General features: G+C 40.1%; 1 protein-coding gene across 2 annotated transcripts in view; it reads left to right on the top strand.

Annotated features, from left to right (window-relative positions):
• Positions 1–23,092, top strand: part of adka (adenosine kinase a) — a 133,823-nt gene that overhangs the window by 46,255 nt on the left and 64,476 nt on the right. For both annotated transcript variants that reach the window (XM_057341558.1, XM_057341557.1), the window contains exon 5: positions 21,990–22,162. In XM_057341558.1, the coding sequence (XP_057197541.1) occupies positions 21,990–22,162 (173 nt within the window). The remainder of the gene's footprint in view (positions 1–21,989; positions 22,163–23,092) is intronic.

Here is a 23,092-nt window from a genome sequence, read left to right as displayed (position 1 = left end):
AGGCTGTATGCTTTACAACGCTCTCCATAATTCATAAAAATCGGCACGCCGCACGGGGAGAGCCCGCCGTGCTTTCTGGGATATTTGACGACCTCTGTTTGTCTAAGTGACAGGACGGGGGGAAGGGGGAAAGAAATTAGATGAAAATTAGCATAGCCATAGCTGTAACTGTGTGCGAATACAGGAGCGCTAGGTGTTCTTGAAAAGAAAGGAAGGGCGTAGTTTGATTGGCGGAAGAGATCGGTGCGCTGCAGCTGTGCTGAGATCAGTGCCAGAGCATCTCTTGAGACCTACAGGAGGTCTGCTGAGGAAGCAGGTCACCTCATGACAAGCTACAATTGCAACTATATTTGTCTTTAAAAAGAGAGCGTGCAAGAAAGAGAAATGGTAGCGTGCACTCTGAACAGGTGTTACTGTGTTGTCTCGTTGTTTTGATGTATTGCCTTTGCTGTTCAGAGCTACTTCTGTACCGGCTTTGCCTCCAACAAGAGTTTCTGTTTTAGTTGCTTGTAAGGGTCCCAGGGTCTCAGGCCATGCTTGTTGGGTGATTTACCCTTCTCTTGCTCGCTCACTCTCTCGCTCTCGCTCTCGCTCTCTCTCTCTCTCTCTCTCTCTCTCTCTCTCTCTCTCTCTCTCTCTCTCTCTCTCTTGCTCTCATCCAAATGTAGGTAGATAGAGATATTAGTAGATAGATATAGGTAGGTAGGTAGATATGGAGACACTGTAAACCCGAATAAGTTGGGGAAAACTCAAAACATTTGAGGTAATTAGTTACATCAAATGGTTTGAGTTATGACGTTCCCAATTTTAATAAAGCAGAACTATCACGTTTTGAGTTTGTTGTACTCATGCATGTTAATTCCTCTTCATTTTGAACATTTAGTAAGGTAACTCCATTTTTATTTACAGTTAAATAAAAGGTCATGAGACAACCCAAACATTTCAGCTACATCAACAATTAATAAACAGCCTTCACAGAGAGTGAACACACACTATTCTTGTATTCGCACGAGTCCTATCACATTCCCTTTTTCTTTGTAAACTCTCATCAGTTCGTACTTTCTTGGTTTTCACAATTGATGAATCCCCAGATGTCAGCGCTGCTTGGCGTTTAAAAGTAAAAGTACTAAACGCCGCCACAAATAATACTAAAAGTTTCCAAGAAAAATTTTCTGTGTACAATGCTACCCTTCACCCGCAGCATCCACACGCGGGCTAGCAGCCAGATCCTCTTCGTTCTGTTCACGAATGTGACGAGATGACGCATAGACGAAAGACAACAAATAAGGCTTTCCTGAGAAACACTACCCGACAAGGAAAATTACAAACCATTATTACAAGCTTTCCATGGTGAATCCAGCAAGGGCAATGACACAGTTATAAATGCCGTTCTTTCATGTGTTTGCTCAATAATTGGTTTTAGTTCAGTTTTAATAAAAAAACTTACGGACTGCCACTTTAATACTTTAGTGGTTTGTGCACTTGTTAGAATAGTTCCAAGATAAAAGTTTTTTAGCAGCTGCTTTGTGTTCAAGCCTTTAGTATATTAACTACTGTTGTAAATTTTCTCAATATAAATGAGACCAAAATAACATTTAGGTTGGCCCATAATTCTGTTTTTTTTTATGGCTTACTAAAGCTGAGTTAGCCTGCCAAATGTCTTCCTTTGCAATGTTTTAAGTGATTCTAACACACTCACTTTAGTCAATAATAGCATCTCATTGAAGAAATAACAATTTATGATTACATTTTTATTAGTTATTTGAAAGGCCCATTAGCTTTGTCTACCATTTAATATATTTTAGGAGTCTTATTCATATAAGCAATTTAATAATCATTTCAATAGATGGTTGATCTCTGTGTTATTCATAAGGTAGATTGTGTGATTTTTGGAGGAGGTTGTCGTTTCCACATGCCAGTCATGGGTGCCGGTGGAGCAGCCGTGGATTCCTGCGGTGGGCAGCTGTTTGTTATTCTTCTGTACCGCTCTTTAAGGAACGGCAGGAGGTAGAAATGTGGGCTCTAATCATTAGCACATTAGCCTAACACAAATACGCTCCGGCAAGGGTGTGTGTGAGAGTGCGAGAGAGATTAAATCATTAGAGATTCGCTCGCTGCTCTTCTTAAGCAGTATTAATGAATGAGACCCCATGATGATAGCCTAAATTAGTGCCGCGGTGTCGCTATTCACTGTAATTCTTCTGTAAAATACAGCCAGGGATTTAGAGGAGTCAGTGTTTTTGGGCAGTGCCCTGAGGCAGACGCCATGCAGAGATCAGGGCTCGGGTACTGGTAAACACAGTACATCACGTTTTTTGACTGGGAAATGAAAGTTAAAGGGATTCAGGTCTATAATTAATCCTGACCTTGATTTGTGTCTAATGTACTGTGTGCTAAAAAGGGACACAAGGAAAAGAACAGCCATTGAAGAAAAGGAAACAGTGAAATAATTTTAATTGAGTAGGAGAGTCATCCAGCAGGGGGATTCAAGATGCTGATAATAGTCTTTGTTTGTCTGTGGCATCTTTGAATCCGTATTGTTCATTAGCGGTTGGAACTGTGTTATGTAGCAGGGATCGTTCAGATGAATATTTTATGATGGTCTGCTTTTGTTAGAAAAAAAGTTAGAAATGTTTTGCATTGCCAAAGCTGAAATATTTCTTTGTGTTTTTTAATACAACAAATAATCCTGTGCTTGGTTCAATTTTCCTTAAAAAAATATTTACCAAGATAGTGTGGTTTGCATTTTCAGCTGCATAAATTGTATTCAGTGTTTTTAATTGTACTACAGTACATAGACATTAAATGGGCAATTGAAAGTATGACCTTCATGCAGCTATCACTGCAGCCTTCAGTATAGCTGCTGCTTCTTAGAAATGATCAAACTTCTACTTTTTAATTCACTCCTTTTGTTATGCTGCATTGTCATTGTGTAAATGCTTTTATCAGACAGACGTTTTAATGTGTTGAATTGAATGCTCGTGAGAATCGTGTATTGATTTCCACGAATCAAAGGCAGACAAAAGAAGAATTACAGTTACCCGAGTTTAAAAGCGTCTGCCAGTATGCACAAGTGTTTAAAGTTGGGCACCGAGCGGCTTCAGGTGTCTGGTGTAATTTCTCCCGAAAGTTTAGAAATGAGACAAGAAGAGGGAAAGAGAGGCAGAACTTTGTCGCTGTTTGCAGAGGGCTACTGCTGTGTTTAACTTAACTTGCCAAAGCTAACAAGGGCTGGATGTGGAGAAGCAAATTTGCCAGCGTTAACTCGGATAAACGAGCTTTTCATTCAAACACGACCTTCTCGCTATAATCTCAGGCAGGGCTGTCAGGGCCTGGCCCCTCTTGTCCTGGATCTCTCGCTCAGGTTTTTAACAGGAACCCAAGGGTCTACAGAAGGAGAGGGTGGGAGCTTTCATCCCAGGTGCCACGGCTCGATAAATCCGGTTAAGCCCAAAGGACGATGGGATAATTGAATTGTTTTCGTACGGTTGTCCTGAAGTGAAATGTGCGTTAAATGTGCGGGGGTCTCCCCTCTTCTACTGTCCTTCTTTTGCTCGATGGCTTTCTTTTTCTTTCCTCCCTTTTTTCCTTTGCTGGGTGGGGTGGAAGGGCTGAAATCGGATCCAGCTCTTGGCTTAGGGGAAGCTTCTTTTGGCCCGCAACCCTGGGACCTGCGGGAGCCATTATAAAGCAGAATTCACATTTTTGCATTTTCAAATGGATTTAACTGTAGTGCACAGTCCCCAGCGTTGACCCCGGCCTTGTCTGGGAACGCGTGTATGGGCCAACCTTTACAGGCCGCGTCGCTGCGCTGGAGCAAGAGGTGTTGCGTTTGGCAAGCGGAGAAGGCTTTTGAGAGACGGCTTTATGGGCGCAGAAATACATCTGCCACGGTCCTTAGTGTGTCTATTATTCTATATCGCATTAATGGTCTGGAGAGGAATCATTTCCTGAACGCAGTTAACTACATGCTTAGAGAAACTCTACCCAAAGCAGGGGATGGAGAGGACCTAATGGCCTAGTTCCCAGCCCTGGCTGCTCTCCTTGGGTTGTGTTACAGTAAAGTTACAGTCAGCTTAGTCAGAATGGCCTTGATTTATCACCTTGATTCAATTTATGGACGAAACAAAGAAGTCTATAACAACATACAGCACTTGCCCTCCGTTCCAAACGCGTATATAGTTCACAAGACCCCTCGATGATTTCCTGGCCCGGCACCCTTGCTTAACCTTCTATTGGCTTGAAAACATTCGAAGGAACCACAAACCTTAATTAAGGTTTAGCTATCAGAACACATTAGCGGAGATAAAATCACATTGTTCTAAGATTTCATTGCAAGGATTGGGTTTTTGTCTGAGAAATGCCCAAATCGCGGCTCTTTCTCAATGAAGATCTTTTACACTGAGAAGCTTTTGTTGAGAAGAGAAGGAAATGAGGGCGTCTTGATTGCTTCAGTATGCAGAAAGTTGAGGTTCACCACTAAAGTAACTGAAGTAACAAACCATTGAATATATGAAAACGGGTCAGCCTTGACTCTTAAGCTTGCCTATTGTTAAATTTCCGCTGTGATGGAGTATGAGCAGGCTTTTCTCTTCGAAATGCTGCAGTACAGTGTGTAATTTTGTTTTTATTCATTCCAGTGGCCTTTGAACTAAAATGGTATTGTGAGGTGAAGCCGGTAAAAAACCTGGTTTTGAACAGCAGTGGGGTTTGATAATGGGCAGATGCATTATCTGTCTCGATTTTAGGTGAAAATTGTTAAAATTCTGCCGAGTGGATTTGGACATGGTGAAATGTGTTAAACAGAACAGTAGTACACTCTTGTTGGTAGATAAAAGCATTATCAAATTATCCTAAAATGTAATCATTTTGCTTAGTGAATGGTGGTTCATTCTGCTGAAATGTTTAGTAGTTCTATACTGTATGTGCAAATTTCACATGGGCCTAATTTAATATTTTATATCACGTTTATTGTTCCTGTTATGTATGTTGCTCGATAGCACAAATACTGAATGTTGACCACTACAAAAGGAAGAGATCTGTGTGTTTCTTACTGTGATGCTCATCCTGGGGTTCAATATTTATTTTCTAGTACCGTCCAGTCGATTAATCACAATTCCAAAATAATAATTAATTGGTTAATTATTTGATTAATCGATTCCAAAATAATGTGTTATGTATGTTTATGTATATATAAATGCTTACACATACATGTGTATGTATATAACAAATATGTACACATTTATTTATTGCATGTATAATATTTATTTACATATATTAATTTATATTTAAATATTATTTATATTATTATTTATGGATATTACTTATATTATTTGTATATATTACTTATATTTCTGAAATATATAAATTATATACAGTATATATAAATATACATGCCACACACACACATATTATCTAAACACAAACATTTGTTTTGGAATCGATTAATCACGATTAAGCGATTGGAAAGCACTATTATTTTTCCCATTTTCCAAGTAAACTCCACAGTCAGAGCCCACCTGCTTTAAGTCCGTTTAATCCTGATGTATGTAAGGTCCGTCTGTAGCGTCACTCTTAAAGGGGGGCAATGGAGACAGCTTGCTTTATAGTCGAGTAATGGCACCTTTATTTTTCACAGGCGTGGGGCTGTTTTATTTATCAGGCCATTATTTATGGAGATTAATGAAGAAGAGTTGGGCTGGAGCACCGGGCGGCTCTGCTGTTGTGGTGTGAGGAATCTGCTATCAGTCTCGTAAATCAGACACTCCACGCTCGCTCATGTCTCAAACAGTCATCTCGGCCGCCAGATATGAGTCTTACTGCTCTCCATTAAACTCCCACAGATGTTTCCAGGCCTGTCTGCCGGGAGGAGGGTTAAGAGCGGGCGGTAAGATTATGTTGCTCACAGTAGAGACGTGTAATCGCATACATACAGCTGCTAGTTGTTTCTTTATGTTGTAACTACTCAACATGTTATTGTTATGCTACACCCCCCAACAAACGCACACCTCGCTTTTCTTAGGGAGAAATCTTGGACTTGATTGTACATTTTGTCACGGCTGACTGGCATGTTAGAGATTCACAGTATAGCACGGTCTTAAGTGCTTTATTGCTTTTATAAAGCGGTGTAATAAAAATACATAACATACAAATATCTCTGAGAATAATCTTGCGTTGTTGGTTGTTACTTGACTGCTTTTTTGCTGAAGGGTGCTGTTGTAATCTTTAGGTTTGTTTGGTTTTTTATTCCTCTGATTGCTTGTGGATTGAACCACATCCTTGTCTGGGTTATTGAGAAGTTAAAAGCTTCCTCTTTTTACATTTGTTTGCCGGTGTAGAGCAACCTGCACAAAGAAACCCAAGGCCCTCTTAATTCAGTGCATTTGTATCGGCGGTGAACAAATAAGAAATTACAGAACTCATATTCATCTTGGCATGAAAGATTGCAATGCGTGCATTTAAGTAGACCGAATTCATTAGCTCAGGCTTTCATTGTTTTTTTCCCCTGGCTTGTTTTCATTCTCTAGATAAATTGATAATTTCCTGTCATGTCATTGTGAGGGGTATAAAAATGGCTTTTGTTGCTGTGCAAACCCTTGTGGCACTGGGAGGTCAAAGGTCACCCAGCAACGCTTCTGATCTCGGAGCTCGGATTGAATGAAGCGCTGCCCGCAGTCTGTGAAAGGCCCTTTCTTTCCCAGAGGAGGCCGAGGGGGGGTCAATTTGTGCCGATAAAAGGAACACAAAGCAGCAGAGCAATGAACAGGCCTTCGGACGGGGGTAGTTTATTAACACGCCATGAATCGTGCTAGAGTGCCTCACGGTCTTCTAGTTTCATGATCAAGCTTCAGGCTTGGGAAAAACAAACAGAAGCTCAATGATGTGTTTGGCGTTTAAGCCCTGAGTCACTAATACAAACCTTTTTTGAAACCTCTCATGGGAGTTTATTATTCGTTTGTTAACATGCAGTTTGATGCACATGAGCACTGCAGAGTAAGTGAGCACCTTGTCTTTTGTAACCGTTTTAATAAACATGGCACATGCATGCAGCAGAGACAGACATCACACAGAATCTGTTCTAACCAAGTTTTTTTCCTTTGGGTTTGGTCACCATAGTGACTTTCAAATTATTGTTTTGTATATGTATTATGGTGCATGGCATGCTTACATGACATGTGTTTAATGTTGAGCTCTTAAAGGAAGAATACTGTCAAAAATTAATTTGAGGGGCAATAGAATAACCCCCTTTCACTAAAACTACAGTATCACTGGTCCCTGTATTGTAATGCATGTGTGCATGCCAGTGTTAATATATTTTTAAAAGCACATTGATACTGTTTACGTCTGTACTTAAGCATGGTGTGTGTCCCACTGGTTACTTTTGAGTCATTGCAAGGTTTCGAGATCACACTATACTGCTCAGTTGGCACTTCCTGTGGTTTTCACCAAGTAGGTGTATGCTACTATCTTTCGTTATTCTTTGCAGTGCATTGACCGGTGGAAGCATCTGTATTTTGTGGGCTAGTTCTTTTTTGCCCTTTTCTTAAAGGCACAGTTTTTGATTTACAGCGGCCACTAGCGTTGTATTATAGATTTGCAAAGAATCGCTCAGTCCAAACACGACGGTGGCCACCACAGTACAAAAAGATGTCGTTCTCATGTTGACGCAGGGAAGAGATCATGCGGGCATTAGAAAGACTGTAGAAAGAGCGATGTCTTATGTATTACATAAAATAAAAGGTCTGTGGATTTTACGTTTAAAAAGAAGGATAAAAGTCAGGCAGGAGCTAGGACCTGCGTTAATATTATAAAGACTTTCCAGCAGAGACGCGTTAGGACCCGCGGTACTAAGGCTTTTAGCAGAGATACTCACAGATATCTATGGAGATACTTTCCAGCAGAGAGACGTTGGAGAGAAAGATCGTCTAAAAATCACCTCCGAGGAGGTTGCTTTGATTCGGATCAGTATGTGAGTAACATATTAACATACCAAGATATGTTGTTGTTGTAATGTTAGCTGTGTGACGGAGCAGTTTTGAGCGTCATTGTTTATCTGGAACCGCTTTAATTTTGTATTCGTCCAGATACTGGAGAGAGAGAGCGAGAGCGCGTTGGAGCTGAAACTGGAGAGCGAGTGAGAGTGCTTTCAATGACGAATAAACTTACATTTAATCCACGGGTCACATGCGTTCCGAACCGTAGAGCACGATCCGTACGGATGACGGATCATCCCGCAATCCGTTTCACCACGATACCACGGCGGAGAGGAAGAAGAAACGCGCGTTGTACAGTTGTTTAAGGCTGCTGTACAAAACATGGCGGCGAATTCAATGTATGTAGGGTAGGGATGGGCAATATAGGAGAGGGGTCTAGCTGCAGCCGATGGGGCGAGTGGAGTTTTGAGCGCATGCGCATTGCACAAATTGTTTATTATGTTTTCTTGCCTGTTATATACAGGATGCATGAACGGAGCGTCCCATGCGCAGCTCGCGCTCACATGTGCTTTCATAGCGCGCACCGCACTGCTGCCTGTTTACATACAGTACAAATGCGAGTTTGTATTACGTTGTTTAAAATACGTTTATGAGCGTATGACAGCGTAGATTATTTAATAAGATTTCTTTCATCCGCAATTTTCTGTTCTCTTTCTGTAGCGCGTGTCATAGACAGATACAGTATATGTTTCTGTGAGAAGAGAAGTTTCACACGGTTCACGAGAGAGTGATTGACAGTGTGATGCGGTCGTTTCCACCCAACAATAGGCTACAGTTTAGGTATGAAATGGTGTGTATATGGAGTTTTAGTTCATTTAATTCTTTATTTACTACAATCTTTTGAAGTCAAATGTCACCATTATATTTTATATTTACAAAAATACTGTAGGTATATTTTAGGAGCTTGTTTGATTAGGGGTATTTCTGAGGCTCTAGACTACATGCAGCTACTATCACTTGTAGCAAAAAACAGAAGTGTTTTTGGTGGTGTTGTAGTTATATAGTCATTTGTATCGTTATCGCAACAAATTCCAGAAAATATTGTGATAGTTTTAGAGCCATATCGCCATCCCTAATGTAGGGCCGCTCTGTATGTAGATATAAATAGCTTATTCTAAGGTATTACAAACATAATGGTTTATTATGTAAGGTCTTTATACACCTCTGAAGAAATAGTTTTGTATATTATATTGCATTTCTGTCAATACCGTAGATCCTCCTAAAAACGCTGTATTGTAGTGTTGTCACGATACTGGAATTTCTAACTTCGATACAATACCTAAAAAAATCTATTTTCGATACCACGGGTAAAATTATTATTATTATTATATGATTAATTTTTTTTTATTTGCCTTTTATTCACATTTAATCATTGATCAGCACACATATAGACAGAAACGCAAACTTTAAACGCAAGAACTGTTGTGGAGACTCCGCACTGGCCATCTTTCTAACATTAACAACTTTTAACCGGAGCGAATGAGACGAGTGGATGAAATCATTGAACAGCGCACATACATAGAGCGCTATGGTAAACACTGGAGTGCAACGTGTATCACACGCGAGAACTGTTGCGGAGACTTTACCCGCACCAGCATTATTTCAAACATCAACTTAACCGGAGCGAACGAGACGAGTGGATGAAATCATTGATGAGCGCACATAAAAACAGAAACGCGCGCATTAAACATGAGAACTGTTGCAGAGACTCTGTAAAAACATAAACAACATATAACCAGGGCGAATAAAACGAGTTGATGAAATTATTAATCAGTGCACATACATAGAGCGCGATGGTAAACATGGGAAGCGTAAACGAGCTTTCACCAAGCGCCAGATGTGTTACTGAGACTCTGCACTGGCCATCTTTTCTAACATTAACACTTTTTAACTGCCCCAAACGAGTCAAGTCTGTGAGAGGAGGCGGAGCTCTGTTGACACCATTCAGGTGCAGTGTGTGTCAACTCACTGTCGGAAAAAAGAGAGTGAGCGGGAACGCGCAGCTGGTATCTATACGTGGGACATGCGTATTGGAACCGTTTCAGATTTTTCAGTATCGATACGTATCGAAATATTGATATTTTTGACAACACTACCGTATTGTTTCTATAAAGGTCCAATGTGTATTTTCTTGAACGATCTATTGACAGAAATGCAATATAATATACATAACTTTGTGTTCAGAGGTGTATAAAGACCTTACATAATGAAGCGTTCTGTTTTTATTTCCTTAGAATGAGCTATTTCTATCTACATACACCAAGGGTCCCCTTACATGGAATTCGCCATGTTGTTTCTACAGTAGCCCTAAACAGACAAACTGCTCTACAGAGCGTGTTTTGTAAATATGTTACCTCCTTCAGCAAAGAAGCGAAAATGTGAAAATATCTTAGTCCTGTGTCAGCCACCGTAGTGTTTCAAAAGGGAGGGGGTGGAGTGAGCCATTGGTTGCAATTTGCAACATCACCACTAGATGCCGCTAAATTTCATACACTGGACCTTTAAGGAAATAGTGCACAAAAATGAAAAATGTATAGTTTGTAAACTAATATTTACTCACCCACAAATCATTCTAAACCTGTATGCCTTACTTTCTTCTGGAGAACCCAAAAGAAGATAACGTCAGTAAACAATCAACATTGGATCCCATTGACTTCCATTGTATGGACACAAAACCACTGAGACATTTCTCAAAATATCTTTTGTGTTTCACAAACAAAAGAGCTATGTACAGGTTTTGAATGACATGAGGATTAATCAATGTTGACAGAATTTGTATTTTTGGATGAACACAAAGCTGTCATGATGTCAGAGGACTGCGCACAGTATAGTGCATGACTCATTTATGTAGTGTATCATTTCATTGCCATTCACATGTTCAAAGTCAAATTCAGCAAGACAGTCATATAATTGTGTCATGACGGCAAGTACATGAGTTTTCATTTTGGGTGACCTATTCCTTTAAGACGTGCACACATTCCCATCTCCCCCTTCTCCGTTTCTCCCATCGTCTCTTTCTCACATTCCCCCTTGCTCCCCCAGCTCTGTTACTAGCAACAGGTCCCAGTATGCTACTGATCTTTTCCCTATGGGCGTCTGCCATGTGTTGGAGATCAAAGCCGAGAGTCCACTCAAGGTACAGGGCAAAACCAATTCACCTGCAGCTCCGTCTGGACAGGGGGAAGTTTACTCTCACACTCTTTCTCCTTTCTTCCCCCTCCTCCCCACTGACAGGATTAACCTCCCCTGCATCATCGTACCGCGCCGGGGAGCGCAAAGCACCGTTTTACGACCAGATAAACTCTCGCCATAAATTGGCCAGTGGGTTTCACAGCCTCTGCATCATATTAACGAGAGATTGAGAGAGAGAGACTGGCCCAGTTTTTCATGAACGCCGCACATACTACACCGCATCAGCAGCGCCAACTCACAGGACACCCAATAGAAAGAGCCCATTGTGACTGATCATTGTGCATCAACCTCGGCCGCACGGGCTTGTTTGTCCTATGAATAATTCAGCAGGCCTCCTCGGCCCTCAACAACAGAGGCCTGTACTGTATGTTTAACGAGTGGTGTAGCAAAAACCTGTATGTTTGTCAGATAAACTCTGCACGGCCTTGATGCGCAAGCGTTCTGTTCTGCACCGTCTGAAAGGTTACTCTGGGAAATGGGCCTCCGTTGGTGCCTCCAATCTCTGATCTCTCAGCAGATAGCACCGGGTGGTTCTCTGTGAGTGTGTGTGGTATATAGAGAGATAGTCAGACCGGATGGTGTCGTTTACACTGTGGTACCGCAGTGTTCAAAGACGCTGGTAAACGAACACCGTTCTCTCTCCCAAGCCCTCGTCTGAAACACGACACCGTACAGTCACGCTGAAGACCGCCGTCCTGGCCGCGAGGGGAAGTGGCGTTCACAGCCTCCCACAGAGACCATCTCGTTCTCCCCTCCCCGCTCTGATGGCATTTTCACACTCAAGCTCTTGGTGTAGACTTGAGTCTTTTGATGTCAAAATTGGGTTCGTGGGATTGCTGTAAACCTGTATTGCTTTGGTCTGCTTGAAGATGGTGGTCTGAGATAGATCACAGTTGAAATGACGTTCATTTGTGAAATTGATCTGCTGTTTATATGAATTTTTGATATTGAAATATTTAGCCTTTGTTTATTAACTAAAACCCATTCATCCATTAAAAATGTAATCTATAAGACCCCAGTGGGTTAATAAAAACCTTCTTAAGTGAGTTGTTTACAATTATACGTTTGGGAGAGAAAACAATTTATATTTTGAGCATATTTAGCGATTGATACGTCATGTATGCAGGGTTTTTCCTGGCTCAAAATAAGGCGGAGGTGGTGCAATGCGCGTGTAGGCCTACCGTCCCTTTAAGTGGCTTAAAAAAACACTTATATTAAAGTTTGATCAAATTTGATGAAAATGACAACTAATAAGTTATATAAAACATTCAATTTATTCACCTGAACAGAAAAGTTGAAAATTTGAATACAAGCTTAACTAACATTTTAGGCGATAATTAACCAGTCTTACTAAATGAGCAATGTTCATTCACATCCTACGTTCTCTTGTGGTTCACTGAGCTTTGAATGAATCGCTGATCTCTTACATTCTGTTTAAATTAATCGGTTCAAAGGAGTCATTTGTGTGTGAGTCGGTCTGATCACAATGTGCGTTCATACTGGCGAACTCGCTGTGTACAGTATAACGCTGATTCTATGAGCCAACTTCACAGCTAAAAACATTCCAATGATGTACAGCACGTTAATTTAAGAAACCTTTTCAAAAAATTGAACGTAAAACACATGAACAGCCGTCAAACATTGCTATTACAGCTCCTAAGCTCTTCTAATGAACTCTTCGGCTCCTCACTATGCTGATAACGAAACAGCGCCTCCATTGTGTGGCTTAATGCCGCAACTGCAGTTACAAATAACAGTCTGTTTAATGCCCGCATTGTTTTTTGTGAAGACACACGACATAATTTTGCCTTGAGTCGGAGGCGGCACGAAATTTGGCTGAGGCGGCCGCCTCCAAATTCTCTGTGCAGGAAAAACCCTGTGTATGTAATGTGAACAAACATTATGTTGAATTTCAGTTTCAGAATTTGAGTTTTTTTTAAGAGAATTTATTTCTTTTTATTATATAATATTTAGATATGTATTATATTTATTTTTAACTATTCCTTTGAGAAAGATGAGTAGGGATGGTAATCAAAAATCAATTCCAATTCTGGAATTGGATCCTTAAGGTTAGAAATCGGATACTTGATATAAAATTAAATTTTCAGTTTTAATTATCAATTCCTGTGTGCACATTTTCAAAAAAAACCTTGTGATCTGCTTTCATTAAAAGCCCTTATGAAAATGAACCATAGTAACCACAAATTTACCATAGTTTCCTCAAGGTAACTGCAGTTTAACTATGCAATTTGTTGTTAAACTATGGTAATACAAATGGTAAATAATCCAACAAAACATGGTTTCTACACTTTCTTTGTATATTGTAAGTGTAACAAATGAAGAGTTTTGTTCCAAAATGAGAGAATCATGTTTTTTATGGTGTTAGTTAGCTGTATTTTTTGTTATTATGGCTTAAATCAAAACAAACCAACTGCAATTCGATTGATATTAATTGGAATGCACAATTAAAAAAACATGATTTTTGAACATTTTAAAAACAGAGTTATCTCATTTTGGAACCAAACTCTTCAAATATATATACAATATATATATTATATAAGAATCGGAATCTATAAGAAGAATTCGAATTGATCAAATTTAAACAATACCCAACCCTACACGAGTCTACAAGGCGTTCATGCCATCACAGACTAGTTGATTTTGAACATATGCAGTTTTTCACAACCTCACCGAGTTCCTGCACATTTCCCAGCATCTCTGTGCCTGTGTTTGTCCCTTGATTGTTACATTAGATTGCTCTAAAACTGCCACTTATTGGGATAGTGTGGGCACTGCAGTCACACAAGCAGCTTATGTAATGAGACATGTTATTTCTCTCTCTCACTTGCCCCCTCCATCTCTCTCTGCCTAACCTCAGAGAAAATTAGATGGTGCTGAAATGCCTGGGATTACAGAGTAACGTAGCAGCATGTTTATGTTGCTCCCTGGGCTGTGGATAGGGAGAAGATGAGATTTGATCGGTGGAGTTTTTGCCATAGGTGTAGTTGTGTTTGTCTTTGCTGGGGATGTGAAAACTATGTATTTTCAAAAAAGAGACTAGTCAGTCTTGAGGAAGCCCTGTATGATTAAACTAGTTTCGGGTTCACTTGAACGCAGGCACATCACGTAGGAGGAGTCGATACAAGATATGATCTGCAAAAATGGAATTGTATTTTTTACTTGACGGACCTTAAAAATGGAACCCCTGTTAAAATATTTTAAACCCAAAGCTGGTAATATGACTAGATGCTTCTAAGATGACTAGTCAAGCAGTCATCAAGCGTGACCTATCCGTAGTCCGGGCAGAATGATAAGACTCTGACGGGCCCCCACACATCCGATCATCCCACACATCCGATCATCCCACACAGAGTCGCCTGCTCTCTTCCTCCTCCGGGCCTGTCGCTATGGTGAGGACGTCACATGGAAACAGCCCAGCGGTGGGAGGTGTGAAAGAGAATGTCAGAGACAGCAGTCCAAATATGACACCATTGGCAGGGGGTGCACTGGGGAAATGGCACACAACACCTCACTAATCCACCTGAGCGTGAAATGAAGCAGATAAGAGAGACTGACCAGATGTTTCGCTCTGTGGTGGGACGTGAGAGTAAACGAATGACAGAAATCGCGAAGTCCCCGGCTTGTTAGCCTATTGCGACAGGAGAGGCTTGAGTCCTATAGAGATGATTGATTTAATAGAAGCAGACAGTGCTCATCATTGTCAATCTCTGTGATGGGCTGCTCTCTTCCTCCCCTGCCTTGTTCTCTCTCTCCCTCCCTCTTTTTTATTTTTTTAATTTGTTTTCTGTCTCGGGAGCTTTGGTGCCAGGCTGGGCAGGCTCTGATGGGCAGACAGCGAGTTGACTTCATTATAATGCCTTTATTTATTCATGTGTCTGCGGCCAGTGACAGCAATGCCTTTGCACGGCTCTCCTGTCTCTCTGCGCCCTAAGAGATTTGACTCATTTTCATTTTTCTCTCTCTCCTCTCACATCTTTCCCTCTTTTTTTTTGTCAAGTGCTGCTTTCGGTTAGCTTCAAAACTGTCACGTAAACACAGAACGTGTATCAGTCACATCCCACAGCCGCGTTGGGATGCAGAGGGTGCTCATCAAAGTTCTGGAGACGAGTCGTTCGACACGCACCTCAAACACGGGCGGAGAGGGGCCAGATTGCCTTTTGGCCACTTTTGGGAGGGAGGCAGACAGGCACTGCCGGACTATTTCTGTTCGGTCTTTAAATAGCTGTGCTGCGGTTTTTGCCAGTTTGATAAGCCTGTAATTGGAGATGCATCCGTCAGGTTACAGAGGGCTTTTAATCCCGAGACATGTTGGCTGGATGCTGGAGCTTTTCAGGTTAAAGAGAATTCACTGGCATTGTTTAAGGCTGGGTTCACTGAGCTAAATGCTATTAGATTATTACAGTGTGTCAAAAGCAAATTAATCTAATTTTGCCATTCCATAGCTCTGCCAAACAGCCTACCGTAATCAGACATTGTGCTTAACCCTCCTTTCTAAGCCCCTGGCATGAGGTACATTGGGTTTTTCTAAGGATTATAGTTCAAAATTGGGTTATGTTGTACTTCGACCTGAATTAGCACAGTTTGTTAGGTTTTATGCATCAGACATGGTCTGCATTTTTGTGGTGTACAAATAAATATGTACTTAGTGCATGTCATTGCATTATATAAGATATCTATCTAACCAAGTGGCGTTTATTTTAAAGCGGCAATCCGTGATCATTTTGGGGTAAAAATAATCAGAAATCAATTATTGAGTAAATCCATAGACAGATCAGTGTTCAAAACGATTGTCTTATTTTACCCTGATTCACAACGGTAAGCTAAAAATAATGATTTATAATTTGCGCTGTCGGGTTGCCCCATGCAGGAAATTTGAATTTGGGGGAGTACCTCTTTGTGTCATTACATCACGTCCGTAAACACAAAGGACAGGAACCGGCTAGTTTATCACGTGTGTGTGGATGGTGCTGCAGCGGCACTGCTACAGGTGACAGAGTGTTGTTCATTCTTATAACAGTCGCTTTAAATCATCATCTAGATGGCTGTGTTTAAAAGTGATCATCTGGGGAATATCATGTAAACATCTTAATTTCTGTTAAGTTCTGACGCTGATTAAATCTGGGGAATCATCAGTTGTTAATAACAAAGTAACCTCGCGCTCCAGAGAGCTGAAGTGACAGCTTCGTGCTAAAGCAAAAGCTAATATCGACAGGGATTTTGAGAGTTGGCTCCGACATATAAAGGGATTGCATTAACAGGTGAGACATCACTATCTTGATTTATATTTTTTGAAGTCTTTGTTTCATGTAGTCAGAACAAAAGCAGCAGATATTGTATGTGTTCAGACCACATGTTTAAGATATATTACTTGTAGTATGTAAGGTAGGCGGTATTTTCCATGTTATTTCGAGTTTTTGTCTACATCAGGCGCGACGCGATATCAAAGTCTAGTGATGTTTTTAAACGTTTTGCGTTGTATCTGTTATAGACACGGTCACATGTTACTGTCACGTTGAGCAGTCATCATTTCGCAGAACGCTCGGATTCATCCGCGCAGAGCAGCAGTGCCAAAGCACGAGAGGGTGACAAAGAGGCCAAAGTTAAGGACTGCAGCTTTTAAAGATAAGCACAAGTACATATTTCAAGCAATAAAATTTCAAATTAGATCTAAGTATTTAGACACTTTTCAGTTGTGAAACATTATTGGAAGATATCCGTTCCATAGTTAATGTATAAACCTTAAGAAAACTGACTTCATAATAAGGCTGCAAGATATATCAACTTTTTGGACAATGGCAATATGTGCATTACGATTTTGTAGTGGTTTGCAATTACTGACTGATTTTAATACTTCAAAAGATAAAGATTATGTATAGTCATAATAGTTTTAGGTTGATGCAGATAATAGAGAAACTGTTTATTTATCCCCAGGATAAATGCGGATCATGAACAGTATGTTGGTTATGTAATTTTAAAATATATTTTAATATTATTTAATTGAATAATAACTTAAAGCACTATCATATTGCATATAGACGGTTTCAAAGCAGCAACATAAACAAACATTACTGTGCATATAAGTTACTAAGCTGCCTTAATTTTTAGTTAATTCAACTTAAAAAATTAAGTTAACATAACAATTTTGCATCAAATTCATGTAATAACTAACATTTTTACGTTGAATTAACTAAAAAAATTGATTTTTTTCTTACACATTGATACATCAGAGTGTCTGAGGTTCTCTTTGGAGCCCAGTGTTTGGACAGCATTGCACTGAGGGGCCGTCAGCAGTCGCTCTGTTTGTCCTCTGGCAAATAGGGGATAACAACAGCAACCATGTGACTGAAAGGAGAGGCAGCTGGTGGATGCTGGGACTCGTGCTGGGTCTTTTCCCAAAGCCAGAGCCCTCATATCTATAACAATTAATTCCATTGAGCTATTAAAGGAAATGGCATAATATGAAACTTAGTAATGTTCCTCACATTTTCAAGTCATTTTTATAATTGAATCTAAATATTTTTTGTGCTGGAGATGTTTGGAGCTATAGCCCATCAACTGTACATATACATGCTGTTCTGAATATGAGATGTTCTGACTGGTTTGTTTTATTACCATAATGGCCTGACATGGTGCCACCAACAGCACGTTTGTCTTTAATGTTTCAAAAATGTTTCCCCTACAATGTGCTTTCGCAAAACTGATTTGTTTCTTGTTATTTTGCTTTCCACACAAACCCAATGTATGCAGGTCAAGTGCGTGCGTGCATGAGAGACAGCGGTCACGTGATCACATCTACGCAGCCGTGTGTGTCCCCGCGTACAAGCGCGTTATGTCAGAGCCATGCCTGCGTGTTACTGGCCGGAGGGCGCAGCGCAGCGGGAAACACTGCTGTTTAATTTCAGCACTTCATACCCAACTGTAATGAAGCTTCCCTCACGCACACTTGCTCACACCCTGCCAGTGCTGCTGGCGGGTAATTGGGATGTGACTGAGCATGAATATCCCTTACGCCTGCCACAGCCTGACCTCCCTGCGACCCTGCAGATAGCTCTTTGTCTTAATGGACATATCATCTTTTATTTAAATCTCCATTTGAAAGTAATTGTCAGCGGGGGGGTTATTGCAGTAGATGGAGATGAATAGACTGGTGGATCACAGCGACCCTTTTTGATTGGCCAGAGTTTTTAGTTGGCTTTGATTATGTGAGTCGGAACAAAGGTGTGTGCTGTGCCAAGCTGCTTTCGGTGGCTTATTAGAAGCTCCGCCCCCACCCCTTTCCTGCTAATCGGCTGCCACGAGCGCTCTGCTGTCGGTTAAAGGACCCGGTCAAAGGTTTGTGTTGTGTTTGAATCACAGTGCTGATATTTAGATGTTACAATGGGGTAGGTGCGAACAAAATAAAAGAAATTTTAAAAAATCGTGCGATGCTGCATTTATATTCAGCAAGAGCATAGATATTTTTAGGAGGTTTTTTCGTGTAAATATTTTGGGAAAGGGGATTGGCCACAATTCAGAGAAAGTCAGTGCAAAGGGAAGTATATTGTAAGAGTTTGGTTCCAAAATGAGATAAAAAAAATCATGTTTTTATTGTGTTCTATTGTGTTAGTTAGCTGTATTTTTTTTGTTATTATGGCTTAAATCAAAACAAACCAACTGCAGTTTGGTGTTCCCTTAATTCTTTTGTGCAGTGTATTTCATTTATATGGTGAAGACTATAAGGCTTATTTTACGTTTGGTTATTCAATTTCTGTACCTTATAACTACTATTAGATCAACCTGAAACATCTGAAAAGCCCTCATTATTTTTATTTGTTTGTTTTCTTTATTACATTTACTTGTGCTTTTGCTTTTGCACATACTACTTTTTTATTTTAAAACTTACTGATCAGTTGTCTTCAACAGTATTTGAAATTTCAGTAAGGCTAATAATTTTATTTCATTACCTTATTTATTGACATTACATAGGTAAAAAAAAGAAACCAATAACTTGACAATGTTATGTATTTATATTTTTTAAGGTGGGCCCAGTGAAAGTTCGAATCACTTGGCTGACTGGGCCAGTAAAAAAATCCTTAGTGTTGAGGCCTGTTTCTATATTAAGTAATTGTCTCGAATTCTTGTGATTATTTAATAAGTTGGCGGCAGTGTACAGTCTGATTTATACATTTACATCTTTAAATATGAAATTAATTTAATAGGTCAAATAACTGTGATTAAATGATTATTTAATAATAATATCTGTATTATGAGCCTAATGATTATGTAATACTGTATCTCCAGGTCCCAGCTGATTCCCACTCCACTGTTTAGAAGCGTGTGTGTTGTGTAGCGTTTAGGTTACAGAGCCTGGAAATTGTTTTGCTGTCAAGTAACTGCACCTGGTGCAAACCTCTTAAACGCAACACAGCATGTCAATGCGTTGTGAGTGTTGTGGTCTGTACAGCGGCAACAGGAACCATTGGAGATGGGAGGAGGGGCTAGATTCTACATTATGCCATTATGATGCTTTTAGTTCAAATATCTGAAGTTATTACATTCAACCTTTTAGATGTCACATGGGTAGTAAAATGATAACCTTTGTGTATTTTAGGGTTTTTCAATGATTCTAGAATTGCATCTGGAAAATCCAACTTCTGGTGAGGCGTGATGGTAATTTAAAAACACAGGCCAGGGGGATACAAGAAGCTTTCCAAGTTGTTCAATATCCCTTGGAGTATAGTTAAATCAACAATGAAGAGAAAGTAAGTATATTGCACAGCTGTACTGTAAATCTACGAAGAGTAGACTGTCCTTACAAACTGTGTGAGTGGTGTGGGAGGCCACTAAGAGACCAGAGTTAACTCTGAGTTACTGTACAAGCTTCAGTGGCTGAGACTGGAGAGACTGTGGATACTGTTACTGTTGGCTGGGTGCTTTTCCAGTCACAGCTTAATGGAAGAGTGGCAAAGAGCAGCCACTTTAAAAATAAAGTCATGACATTTTTGGTCTGGTTTGCTAGAAGGCTTGTGAGAGAATCTCAAGCCAGCTGGAAAACGGTTGTATGGTCTGCTGAGACCGAAACTGAGCTTTTGGGCCATCAGACTAAACGCTATGTTTGGAGTTAACCAAGCACCACTCATCAGCAGAAACACATCATCCCAACTGTGAAGCATGATGGTGGAAACATGCTGTTGAGGTGCTTCTCAGCTGCAGGTCCTCCTCAGAAATGCTCAAGCTTAGCTTGCATTGAGATTGTGAGTGAACAACCTTTTCCTCAAAGGTTACAATTATCAGAGATCTACTTTGATACTTTATAAATATATCATTTGTTTAATAACTGTTTTTTGGCTTTACTCTGTTGTATTGTGCTGTTTGAATTTAGTTTTATATTAGTTTTTCAGGGTTTTTTTTCAGGTTAATAATTTTAGTTAGTTAGCATGTTTCAGTTTTTTGATGAGGCAACATTCCTAGTTTTCGTTTAATTTAAGTTTTTCAAATAATATTTAGGCAAATATTTGATTTGATTTCAACAGAAATGTTTTAAAATGTTTGGTTTTAGCAAACTGTAATAACCTTGCATGTCACTTTTGTCTTTGTAACCCATTTCACTCCAACCATCTTGTTGTGTTCTAATTTTATGATCCAATCAATTTCCATTTGTTTTTCTTAAAATGAAAAAGTTAAATGGGATTCAAACATTTGTTGAATTTTCTTAAAAGTGGAAGAGCACTGCATAATTTGTCTTATCGGCAGCTTTAGGGCGTTTTATGTTCAAAAGGTCATTTTGAACATTTTGACAGTACAGAAGTACTTCCGCCGTAAACAGACTCCTCCACAGACAAACACAAGTATTTGGTACGAGTGATTAATTTCTCATATATACAGGTCATCTCTGAGGCACAGCATCTCATTCACAAGGGGCCGTATCAACAGACATTGCAAGGTTGCAGTAAAAGCAGCAAACGTAGCACCATGTACACTAATAAATCTTTGGAGGTTAAACCCCAGAGCACTAACAACCTGGAAAGACCTTTTCATCATCCCTATAAAAGTGGCAATGTCACACAGTGTTTGTGGTGAGCCCTGGTCCATGGTGCAGGAATTAGTGCGCCACTTAAATCTAGTTTAACACAACCCAGACTCGCAGCCTTCCTATCCTGCATCTTATTTCATTATTCCAATAGGATGTGACAGGTTTTTTCATCAGACTTGATGTTTTTTTCTTAGCTAATAGGCTGTAGTCACACACAAGCCATTAACAATGATTTGCCACTTACTGATTGGTTGCAGGTGGTTGCTTGCACTCTAAAAGCAATTTGATTGGACAAAAATCTGTGTAGTGCAGGATGAGTCACGTCATGTTTGTGGTCAATTTTTCTGCAAGACTTTACAGTGTTCCTTCTGAAAGAATAATTTTGTCAATGATAACACAAGGACTAAAAGCACAAAAAATGTTGTACAAATGATTGATTGCTTATTGTTCGTGGTCTTTAACTTTTTGTTTTTTATACCCCTAATCTGAGAATTTTCATTTGTTTGTACTCCTTATCATCTTGCTATTACTTCCTGTTTTCACTGCTCGTTCCATTGCATACGTAGGCATTCATATAACAGGTTTTCCCAACCACAGTCCCTTTGCCTTTCCAGGAATTGTCAATACATAGCCTCCCAGAGCTGCATATGTGAATTCCAGCCTTTTTTCACTCTCAGTTATGGAATCTCGTGTTTACATTGTACAATAATCGCTTCTCTTCCTCCCTTTCCTCCCGCACCCCCACCCGCTCGATCTGTCCTTCCTTTTAGTGGATGATCCAAGAGCCACGCAAAGTGGCCACCTTCTTCGGCTGTATCGGAAAGGATAAGTTTGGGAAGATCCTGAAAGAGAAGGCAGAGGAAGCCCACGTGGACGCCCGCTACTACAAACAGAGCGAGGAGCCCACGGGGACCTGTGCTGCCTGCATCACTGGCGATAACAGGTCAGCCACCCCTTTCCTCTAGGGAGGGCCCTTATCGCTTCCTCAGGATAACACCCCCCTGCACACACACCCACTACACATTCACACACCCCACTTCACTATGTGTTGGGACTCGCTGTTCCCTCGCCGGCTGTTCTGGTCTTTTCCGCCAGAGCTCTTTATTTATTTATTTGCCGGGGTTAGATCAGCGCAGAGGTATTTTGATACACCGCATGACTTGGCCCTGAAGGGTGCTAGATTCCATGACTGAGCAGAGACGTGAAATGGGTTGGGTGGAATTAAGTGCTACCTACAAGGAGACGGGTGTATTTATTTAAAAAATACACTAAATACACATTTCACATATGTTGTGCTTAAAATAGAATGCAGAGCTATATCTGTAATATTACAAATTGTAAAACAATTTGTTGCAGTTGCATGGAAACCGTCCATCTCTGTTTTTCATGATTTAATTTTTTCCCATAAATCTTTGCTATTTGTCACCCTTCATGTTTTTTTTCCTCTGTGGGTTCTGCAAACATTTAACAAAAAAGTATTAAAAAGAGTTGTCAACTTAAAGGGACAGTTCACCAAAAATACTGATTCTGTTATCATTTAATGACCCTCGAGTTGTTCCAAATCTATAAAAATGTATTTATTCTGATGAACACAGAGAAAGATATTTGGAAGAATGCTTGTAACCAAACAGTTCTTGAGGTAGGCTAGCATTGACTACTATAGTAGGAAGAATGACAATGGTAGTCAAAAGTGCCCCAGAACTGTTTGACAGAATTTAAATTTTTGAGTGAACTGTTCCTTTAAAAAAATCCTGTTAAGAGGCAGTTTTGTAGATTCAAGGTTTTAATCGAACAGCGACGTATTGTAAAGTATTGATTTGCAGTCCGCAAATAATCCTAAAGGAGTAGTTTTCAGCTCAAGTTGTTCCAAACC

Source organism: Triplophysa rosa, linkage group LG9 (assembly GCF_024868665.1).
Source record: "Triplophysa rosa linkage group LG9, Trosa_1v2, whole genome shotgun sequence".
Taxonomy (NCBI): Eukaryota; Metazoa; Chordata; class Actinopteri; order Cypriniformes; family Nemacheilidae; genus Triplophysa; species Triplophysa rosa.
This window is presented reverse-complemented; position numbering and strand designations above follow the sequence as displayed.